General features: G+C 37.7%; 1 protein-coding gene across 2 annotated transcripts; it reads left to right on the forward strand.

Annotated features, from left to right (window-relative positions):
* The first annotated feature begins 1,568 nt into the window (after window positions 1–1,568).
* Window positions 1,569–9,616, forward strand: NPVF (neuropeptide VF precursor). 2 transcript variants are annotated; one of them, XM_069859073.1, is made up of 4 exons: window positions 1,569–1,641; window positions 6,250–6,347; window positions 8,096–8,468; window positions 9,351–9,616. In XM_069859073.1, the coding sequence occupies exons 2-4, from the start codon at window positions 6,297–6,299 to the stop codon at window positions 9,356–9,358; spliced, it is 432 nt and encodes a 143-aa protein (XP_069715174.1). In that variant the 5' UTR covers window positions 1,569–1,641; window positions 6,250–6,296; the 3' UTR covers window positions 9,359–9,616. The 2 variants fall into 2 exon arrangements, with proteins under 2 accessions (XP_069715174.1, XP_069715173.1); XM_069859072.1 differs by lacking the exon at window positions 1,569–1,641 and having other exon boundaries at window positions 6,210–6,347.
* The last annotated feature ends 1,321 nt before the right edge of the window (window positions 9,617–10,937 follow it).

Below are 10,937 nucleotides of genomic sequence, written 5' to 3' on the forward strand. Positions count from 1 at the left end.
TTACTCTTCCAGGCCATTACCAGTCCATCCCAGAAACATTGGGCACTACAAATAACTCCTGGTAGGATCAGTTCTTTACTCATAAATGAGGGACACGTTGTGTAACAGTACTGAAATGTTCTCTTCCAAAACAAAGTAAGGTTGCACACCGCTGCTTCAGTATAAATATGAGTGCCAAAATCAGTACAGCAATTAAACGTAATTCAGCTTTTTTCCTCTAGATCCTTTCACTTGAAAATGGCATGTCCTATCCTGTACTCAAGTGACAGATTCATCCTCTTAGGGCTTTTTCTTTTTAATTTTTCATGGGCTTTCCCCATTCAACTGCCCTGAGATATCACAGAGGAGCTGCTGAAGAGCCCGTGCACGGGCTTCAGTACTTACTTGCACTTTACCATTCCCAGTCTTCCCATTAGAAACCTTCTGATCCTATGGTCAGACCATAGGGATCAGAACTTCATGAGAATCTGTCCTCTGTATTTCAGATGAACAGAGATGCATAGACAATTTTTTTTTAAAAAAAAAAAAGCAAACTGATAGGGAGGGAAAGTAGTGAAGTGTCTCTTTCACAAGTCTATAAACACTTCACTGCTAAAGCAGCCGAGATGTCCAGCTAGCTAGCATCCTCTCTCAAGCAATATTCAGTACTACATTTCAAAGAAAGCTGCACAAAATCTGCAATAATTGACAACTGTCCATATTGTTAATCTTGCCTGTTTTCTGTCAGGTTAGTACATCTTTTTCCCAGCCCAAGTTTAAGTGACAACACAGTCAGGTCCTTCACCAACACATGCAAAGTTCAGTACTTCCCTGTGAAATCATAGAATCATGGAATCATAGAATCATAGAATCACCAGGTTGGAAGAGACCCACCAGATCATCGAGTCCAACCATTCCTATCAAACACGCTCCTATTCCAGGATGCTAATATCACTGTCATAAAAGAATAGATTTTTCTCTCCCTTTTCCCCTTTAAGAAACTATGTTAAGAAAAAAAACAGAGAGAGAAGCTTTATTTCAAGCAAGCTGGACATATTCCTCCAGCTTTGTCAGTAGAATGCTTGGAGTCTCTCCCTTCAACAAACATAGATATTTTCCTTTAATTTTTGTCCTCTCCTAAATTGCTTACATTTTTTCCTGAAGCGAAAATCAGACCCTGCAACACACAATTCATCTAATAAATAGTGTAATCTTCATGCTCCTCTGTGTTTATAGACAGGGCAGAGGGGAACTATTAAATGAGCACAATATTTCTAAAAAATCATCCTGAATAAGAGAACGAGGAATGAAGGTATTGGTGTCTATAACTAACACAGGTTCCAAACTGAAAACGGGAAGGAGGAACATGGAATAATGAATCTATTAAGAGTCCCTTGGTTAACACTTGAATAAAAGCTGCTAATTATTTTTTAAAGTCCTGAAGGAGTTTTTAAGACATAATTTAATGTATTTTTTTTTCTCGTGCACTTTCCATTGCTGCCTGTGGACTCTAGATTTAATCAGATCTCTCATTCTTCTTAGACTTTATGAAGTCTTTCTTGATTTGCAGCCAACCAAAGCACTTTTAATAATGTATGGTAAAGGGGTTTAATTTTTAATAGACAAGAATGGGGTAGAGCTGCTACACACTACAGTAGATTGGTAAGTACAGTGTTACACTCTGCAGGGTAGTATTTATATCCCAAATGTTATTGAAAACATGTTTATTTTATTACTAACATGAATGTATAATTGAAGAACCTGTCTTATCCAGAATTATTGTTCACACCTTATTTAACCAGTCATTTTCAGCTTGTTACCATAATAACTGAAGCCTCTCATTGTTTTTCTGTTTCCCATGCTGTTCTGCTGCTTCAAAAGCTCAAGGAAAAAATGAAAAAAACTATTAAAATGTGAAGTTATGCATTCATACCCTGGATTCAGCCATCAAGGGGAAAAATGCCTTCTAACACTGGAGACCAGTTCATAGGGGTTAATCTTAAAATAAGACTATTTGTACTTTGATATTTGCATGCATTTGTTATTTGTTTACTATTACCCAGCTAACAGGAAAGCTCAGAGCTATGTGTAGGTGAAATCTGGTTTAAAACCGAAGGTCTTATTCTGCAAATCAGAGAGGGCTTCTTTCATAAAGCTCCTTACCAATCTGTGGTACACAAAGAATGAGGCTTTCATAATAGAGTAAATTCTCCCATTCTTCTGCAAAAGCTCAAAAGCTGAATTAATGCCTCACTAATAAAGACAGAAATTATCATTGCACCCACATTAATTGTACAGATGTTGAGGCTTTGTACCTGCAGTGTTTTAGCAGTCATTCATGATTTAGTATTGGTTTCCTAATGAAATGAAGCAAAATCTGTTTCTTTGTGCACGAGCATGTGTCTGTCAGTGACCCTTGATAACTTGCAAGACTAGAAGACAATTTCAGTTGAATTTGGCAGGGAGAAATCTCACCAAAATTCCACTTCGTGATAACAGGCATGGCAAGAGAGGACAGACATGCTCCTCATGCAGGGATCCTACAGTAACATTAATCCTCAAAGAATACAAACTGTAATTCACTTTTCAATCACAAAGTCATAGGAAACTGAGTTTCACTGGTTACCTTGACCACCAAAATACTTATTTTTGGTATGAGAGGGACACCAGACCTACATCTCTATACAAAGTCAGGACACTGAGCACATCGGATGTATGTCTGTCTGCTTTGAGCCATACATACTCCAGGTAAATATACCTTGGACTGTGCACCAGAACAAAAAAACACAGCCAGTGCAACCCAGTGCATGCCATAGGAATGGGTGAAAAATGAACAGAATTGCTTGCCGATGAAAAAAATTATACATTTTTAAGTCCTCTTCCTTCAAAGTGAGCCATAGAATAGATCAAACAATGCAGAATGGCAAAATGAATATCTTATGAATGATTTATCTTTATGGAAATGTGCAGATGCTTATTGGTGGCACGAGTCATATGACACGCAATTTTCACACAATATGTTGTTAATAATAGATAAGGATTTATCAGGATATTCTTATATAAAGAAAGAGCAATATTAAAATTTGTTCTTTTACTGGAATCAAATAACTTACTGTGCACTGAGTTGCTTATGAAATTGAGCTACTCTTGCCATTATTACTAACTACATTTTAATGCCAAATTTTTAAAGTAGGTATACATCAAGTCACTGCAGTAACTCATCAGAGATCAGATGCACCTTGCTCTTGTACCATGCAGCCAAAATAAATGCTCTTTCCTGTACCTATCTACACTAAACAAAGAGAAAAACTAAGCAAGCACTACCTTGTCCTAGTTTATAGCATGCACTTGCGTGTAGGTTCTTAAAATCGACCTTTCCTGTGAGGCTTGTTTCACATGTAGATGCAAGGGCTCACTCCTGTTTAACCAAGGAATTTCGAAACAGAAGTTCAGTGATGGTCCAGTCCTCTGAATAGCTTGGCTGATGAGTGAAGTAAAGTAGCAAGACAAAACAAGCATGGAACACGAGATCAGGAACTCAAAATTTGTTTTCAACAGTATTCAGAGCTCTCTCTCCTCCATATGCCTTAATCAGACCCTTTGTGGACCAATCTACAGCAATTCAAGAAGCCTTTTTCCCCAATACTGTCTGTTGTCAGCAGTTAATGTCTTCCCTCCCCAAATAAATAATTTTAACAGACTATGCCAGGATGCCTTTGCTGCCTCACTTTGAAGTCAGCTATGCCAGTTTAAGCTGCTACTGAAGATAGTTTAAACAGCAGAATTTGCAGTCACATTGATGAAGAGTGCTTACCTTAGACATTCTGCTACTTGAGCTCTAGGGTCTGATAAGTGCTTCCTCAGGAAAGTTAATGAACAATCATCACAATTGCTTGACTTTAAGTTTCCGAAGAGTTCCTGCTGGAGAGCCATCAAAGGAAAATTAATCCATAAGAAGGTACTGAGATATATACAACTCTGCCTGCAAAATAGCTGAAAACTTCATTTTACATTGAGTAGAAAATCAACATATGTAGGAGACAAACTTAATGTCAAGAGACCCTGATGCAGCTTAGATAACTGCAATAAATTTTCCTATTCTCTCTGGGGAAAAGAGTTTGTACTTTTGCCAAACAATGCAGGAGAGTTTTGGATCTTGCCAATTCCATTTAATTTAGAAAACAAATATTCTCACACATTTAATTGAAAGACCATTGATCAAGAGAGGTTCATAAATCAGTAGCTAGGTAAAAGGAAAGCCCAATAGTAAATAACCACAGGTTAGATAGATATTAGTTCATGAATTGCATTTATTCTTGTCTTTATTGTTACCATAAAGAAAGCTGAGAAAATCCATCTGTTCCCACAGATGGAAGCCTCCTCACATGAGGCTCCAGAGACTCAGGAACCCTCCACTCAGCCCTCTGTGAAAAGAGGCAATTGCTGCCCCTCATCTGCCAAAGCACTAAGAGGACATGGGCTCCTTTTAGAGGTCTTCTCCATTGACATCCTCCTTTAATTCCCTCTGTTTTCCAAAGAATTTGGCCCCAATCAGCAAATACCAGAATTCTGGTATCCCCAAAACTCTGTTTCCCTGCCAGGAATATTTATTGTTTTCAAAAAGTCACCTACTCTGAGAGGAGGGCTGATACCAAGGCAATGTCAGGACAGGTGACGTGTATCAATGGAGAATGAGGACAAGGCAGTCCAAGCTTGGAGATCAAGGTCTTGCTGCTTGTTATTGGATAAGTATTAAATTTTAGGAGAAGGAAAGAAGTTATTTCTCTGAAGGAGATAATTCATCGGAATTTATTTTTCTTCTTTTTTCACTTTAAGTGGCTCTAGTAAAAAAATTAGGTGATAGGTTTAGTGCTCCCTGTTATCTTGGTCAAGTTAGATATCCACAAATGTCAGAGCAGTTTCCAAAACATGACCTGTGGTTTTCATGAGTTCTAGAGAGGGTTTGTGTATCTCGTTAGCTATAATACAAAGCTGCTTAAGGTTCTCAGTTTTGGAGAATCTAAGGCAGAAATGACCCCATGCATGCCACACAACCTTAAGCCTGTAAAACCAGCCAACTTCATTCTAAAATGAGGTTACTTACAAACCCTTCAGGTCGACCGTGCAGTAAACAGTAACATATTGTCAACAGATAAGCAGTCCATACTATCCACGCTGCCCATAGCATAAAACGCATTCTTTTGGGACAACTTTGCCAGTGCTGTGGTGAAACAGACATTTTACAATCCTAGTGTTGAATTGCAAAATAACTTGTCTAGATTGCAGTTTTGCAGCATGAGTGTTTGTGATACGTGTAATCAGATTTCTCTTCACACAGCTGATCTTAAGCATTAACATAAAAGATTAAGGCAATCATTTCAAGAATTTAAGAATAAAAAACGGAAGAACAACACAATATACTTTTTTTTATAGCAGTCTGGCTCACCAGCCTATCTAGCAACTAATACAATCTGTGTTTTAAGGGCACATTTAATGTGTATCTCGAATGTCCTTCTGGGACAGAAGATGCACAGGCAGTCCTGTGCTTTCACTGTGTACAAGCAAAGTGGTAGAAGACTTTTTAAAAAATGTTGTTGGAAATTTGGCCTTACCAATACAGATCTAACATAGCCTTTGAAAGGGTTTCAAAACTATGTTCCTAATTCCATCTGAACACAAATTAACAGTTTAGAGCATAGACACTATGTGCGTCAATAGATCTTACTGATGCATAACATTTCTTATGACCTGATAAACCACTTCAACAGGCAGCACTTGCTTTCAAAAGCCCAAATGTCTCTAGTTGTACAAAACTATAAACATTATATGGCCCAAAAGGACTTTTTAAGCAAAAGAATCCTCTGAAGACACTGATACAAAAGAAATAAACCAGATGGTTTTGTCTACTAGTGATGGAACATTGTGGCTGTTGTTAAGTCCCTACTGTTATGGGTCTCAAATGTAGCTAATTAAGACATATTTCACCAGAAGAAAATATTTGTGGAGTCAGCGTGCCCCTAACAAGAAGATATGTCGGTTGAAAAGGTCCATAAAAGAAATTCCCAACATTCTTCAAGTGTATTCCAATTACCTCCCTAATTAATACTAAGAAGTGGATCTTTAGAGACTGATGTAATAGGGAGCAAAAACGCTTTGTTTTCTGTTTGTATAAAATGATGGCAGTTTTCTGTACAGATTCTGAGCTCTCTAAGTGAGCTTAATTTGAGAAAATGAAAGTAATTTCAACCAAGTTTATTCTATTTGCTTTAGCTACAGTGGTCTTTCTAGCAACACATAGTGTGTGCCTGGACGAACCGATGAAGTCCATTCTGTGGAGCAGAGAAGACAACGACGCTAAATATTACAAGGTAAGATCCATATTACTATGACATTATCTGGGGGACCCGTGGGTCAGATCCTGAGCACCTTGAATTTTTTTGGGAAAGGCTCTCCTAACCTTATTGCATGGTATTCAGCACTACAGCCCTAGCAGTATGGGAAAAGCTTGTTGAAAGAGTTTACAGGAAATTCATTTGCTCGGACACACATACTGTGTAAATCAATTCATGTTTCAATTTTCTTGCAATGCAGCCTTGTGATTTGGTTGAGACTTTTTCTGAAATGTTTCTTACTTACATAGTGGGGCCTCAATTAACATTCCTGTCAGGCACATTATGCACATAATATAAAAGATACATTATTAATCCAGAATTAATAAAGACATGCTTGTAATAGTCAAAGAATAATGATAAACAGAGAACATTTCAAATCTAATATTGTTAATGGTCTTAAAAGTCTACTCTGGAAATTGACTATAAAAATATCTTTACAGCGTTGCACATTTATTATGTCTCAATAGATGCCAAATGAATTTCACACAGTTCATCTGTATTATTTTTCTTGTCTGCCCTACGAATACTCTCTGGAAAATGAAAGCCAATCTTTCTTTTTGAGTCATCATCATTGGTTTTACTGATATTCTCTGGTCTTTGGCTCACTGTCTTCTACATACTTCAGAAGGGTTGTGCGTGTGCAAACAGAGGGACCGTTTGTTTAATGTTTTAATAATGGAGTATGAACTAGAATGGTTCACACCCCTTCTCTCCTAGTGGCTTGAGAAGCTCCCAGGGAAGTCACTAAACAAAGACATTAGAAATGAGGATCAGTAGCATTTGTGGTTTTAACTGAAATTTTTTAAAAAAGTGTTTGGATATATTTGTTATTAAGACTTGGAAACTTATTTTTGTCACAAAAATAAGTGGTTCTTAATATGCCCAGGGAAAGAACATTGCTATATAAGGAAGTGACGTGATATAGCTGTTTTTCAGGCAGCAGCTGCCCTTTACATCATGAGACAAGCAATATATTAAACTCAGTTCACTGTATGCCAGTGGAGACACAGAAAGTACATTTTGTGCTGGTTGCACAAAAATTAGGAGCCTAGGAGCATCTAACACATCTTGCATATTAGTGAAGAACTGAAGCAACCTAAAGCTCAGGACAATCTTTTCACTGCAAGGCCAGAACGTGCATGATGTGGACTTGACCCATTTTCCATTCGTTTTCCATTCATTTCCCCGGCTGTTAGCCCAGCAGGATATTGAGTCAGAAGCATCCATCCAACGCTTTACAATAAGTGACCCACACCTTCAGGTAGCTTGGCCCATCCTGCTGTTCATCCAGACCTGATGAGTAAAAGGCTGGGTCTCTGTTATCACTAAATATAGTCAACATCTTCCTCTCCGGACAACTTCAGTCAATGATATTAACAAAAGTAGACCTGAGAATGGCTCCTATTCACACTTAACTGATGGCACAGCTGCTGACACCCATGCCCAGAAATATTTCCAACTGACACTGTTTGAGCAAAGATGTGCTCTTGTGATCAATGTGCTGAAAAGGTAAGCAGCATGATGTCTGCCTATGAAGTAAGCCACATGAAGTAACTCACATTACAGCAAATCTTAATAAACACAGCTAAAAAGCATTATGTATCCAAAAAAAAGAGTGTTACCCAGCAGCTGTCTAGGGATATATGAAAATAAATACTTTGTGTTGTTGGTAGCTGGAGCAATGCCCTATAAAATGATAGTACACTGTTTTTGTTTTTCTTTAGATTAAAGACAATAACTTAGAAGAAAACCAGAGGAGTCTCAATTTTGAAGAAATGAAAGACTGGGGATCAGAAAGTATCATTAAAATGAACCCTCCTACAGTAAACAAGATGCCAAATTCAGTTGCTAATTTACCTCTTAGGTTTGGAAGAAATTATCCAGAAGAAAGAAGCATTAAACCAGTTGCTAATCTGCCTCTGAGGTTTGGGAGAGCCTTTGGAGACAACATACTTAAACACGCACCAAAGGTATCACACAGGCTTGGGAGGTCTACACATGTTAAAAGTTCCAGTCAATCATTTCTAAATATGCCACAGAGATTTGGGAAGTCACTGTCCATCAATATGTCTGAAGACGTTCAGGAATCTGAACCAGGTAATACTAGGCAAATATTCAAGCCATAAATTAAAATGCATATGAAATCATAGGTTAGCAATGATCAAATATAATACAACCAGACTTCCTCAAGAGATATTTCCTAAGCATTTCAGTGAACTCAGTTTGCCAAAAGAAATATATGCTGTTCACCAAATCAAAAAGTCTCATCACAACATCTAGTAGAGAATAGCTTTACAAACTCTTTCCTAATAAAGATGCCAAACAGCCAAAGCGGAAAATGTTTATACGACAAGATTAGGTTTGACAACACTCTTTTGGATCAAGTTTCATTTTGAAAAGTTTAAAGCTTTGGTGAAAAAGGTTCAAGATCATTAAAATATCACATTTCAGCACTCTAAAATGACCAAACAAAATTACCTAAAAATTACTGTTCCATTTTCTAAATTTATGCAAATTAGACATATGAAAACAGACAAAATTCCAAGCTGAGTTACAACATTTTGAAAATGCTGGGGTTTTTCTCATCTCAACTTTTGGGTTTTTTTGGATTGTCTTACTGAGACAATGTTTGGTATTTGGATTTTTTATTCCAAGTTATGATGAAAAATTATTTTTGACAACTCTGAATTTTTTCAGGAGAAGAAAAATATTTCCTGCCTGTTACTAAGAATAATTTAAACCAGCTCTTCAATAACAGTTCTTCTTACCGTATCTTCTCCTTTATCTGAACTGCCTGTTTGTCTTGGAACCAAGTTTTTTTTGGCTACCCCTCACTTAAATCTGACACATGCGTAAAGTAGAAGTTCAGGCCAGAAAAGACATATATCAGAAGCCAAGATTGTTACTTATTTAATTTGATTCCTTCATTCTTTTCTCACCTGATTAACATAGCTTGTTTTGTTTGTCTGATATTTTTAGGGATATGAATTCCAACAGTTACATTAATACCAGAATGAAATAATGAAAACGGAATCTGAAAAGCTGCAATGTGTTTGCAAAACTAAAAGTCATGAAAAGGAAACATGAAAACTGAAGCACAAACCTGTCTTCATGCTATGAAGAATGCATTAATTCATTAATGAATAATGTATTAATCCATGTATAAGGCAACCATAATTGTAGTGACGGGTGTAGTAGTTCATTTCAGTAGCTGTGTAGTATAAATTCTATTTACTTCTGTGTGACTTGCATCCTGTTGGTTGTAAAATCTAATTTCAAAACAATGGCTATGTAATTGAAAGCATTTTAAGCAAAATTAAAAGAAGTATAGTATGAATAAAGAAGCATGGTGAAAATAAAAAGAAGCCTGCAATGTGAATAACAAACAGAAGCAGGATCAAAACCACTGGTACCCTTTGTGTCATATGCAGCTAAAGAAAGTAAAATGTCGAGAAAGCAGCTTTCCTGTTGTTTATGAGGCATGTCAGATATAAATCTGAAAGGCAACTTGTCAAGAATTTGTCACAAATAAAACCTAGCTTCCTGGACCCCCACAGAGGAATAACTTCTAACTAAAGCCATATTGTAATGCAATTATCTTGGGGTTTATATCTGAGATAATGTCCTCCCTAATGTCCTACAAGGTCTGCCCTGTGGGTGTCCTGATTCCTCTGTTAATGTGAATGACATTACAGCTACCAGACAGACATGTGGAAGGGGCTACTTCATTTTAAGTCCATCTTTACATTTCATATTTCTAATGGAAACTATTTCCTTCTTGGTGGAATATTGTGTGCTTAGGCTTCTTCCAAAACTGAGTTTTCAGTAAGCTTTGAAGATAAGCTGGATTTGCACCAGCCAAAATCTGGTGGACTATGGGATCTAAGGTATTCTTTCTTCTGGCCCTCAGATGTTGTATTACGTTGACACCACGTCTGACCAATGGTGAGGACAAGCATCCCCAAAAAAGCTCACACCACTTGTCTATACAAACATCATACAGCCACAGCTGACTACCAAAACCCAAAAGAACAGCACCTTTACAGTTTCCACATACACATCAACAAGACTGACACAAACATACAAGTGATCTGATACCCTTCTCACTCACAGGCTAATCAAACTGGTAGCTTGCCAGCAGATATCTCATCCAAACACATGCAAACAGGTTCCTCCTGTAGCTGTTCCAGACCTGTGGTTTCTCCAGCAGCTGGCTCTCAGCCCCTTGGTCCCTCCACTGTCCTGGCCTATGGTCTCTCTGGTAGCTGGCTTTCGTATCTCTTCTCCTGCTCACCAGCCAGTACAGCTTTAAATTCATATTAGAATCACATACACAAATGGTTCCCTTCCTAAGAAGCCGTTAGATGCTAAATCTGTTCAATAGCTGGTATTCAGCAATCCATCCCTCCAGCTTCTAGCCTTCAGATCTGCAGATTCCTTTGACCCTCAGTCTCTTATCTCCAGCTGTTGGCACTCAGATTCCTCTCCCCAGCTAGCCTGGATTGAAATTTGCTAGCAGGTCATACATACATGCACACACACACACATATATGCACACAGAATGCA

The sequence above is a fragment of the Phaenicophaeus curvirostris genome, chromosome 6 (assembly GCF_032191515.1).
Source record: "Phaenicophaeus curvirostris isolate KB17595 chromosome 6, BPBGC_Pcur_1.0, whole genome shotgun sequence".
In the NCBI taxonomy this organism is placed as follows: domain Eukaryota; kingdom Metazoa; phylum Chordata; class Aves; order Cuculiformes; family Cuculidae; genus Phaenicophaeus; species Phaenicophaeus curvirostris.

Bases quoted from the DNA above. Each gene is read 5' to 3' on its own strand.
- NPVF (XM_069859072.1), top strand. From the start codon at position 6,210: ATGAAAGTAATTTCAACCAAGTTTATTCTATTTGCTTTAGCTACAGTG. The intron at 6,348-8,095 runs GTAAGATCCATA...GTTTTTCTTTAG, and splicing joins ACGACGCTAAATATTACAAG to ATTAAAGACAATAACTTAGA.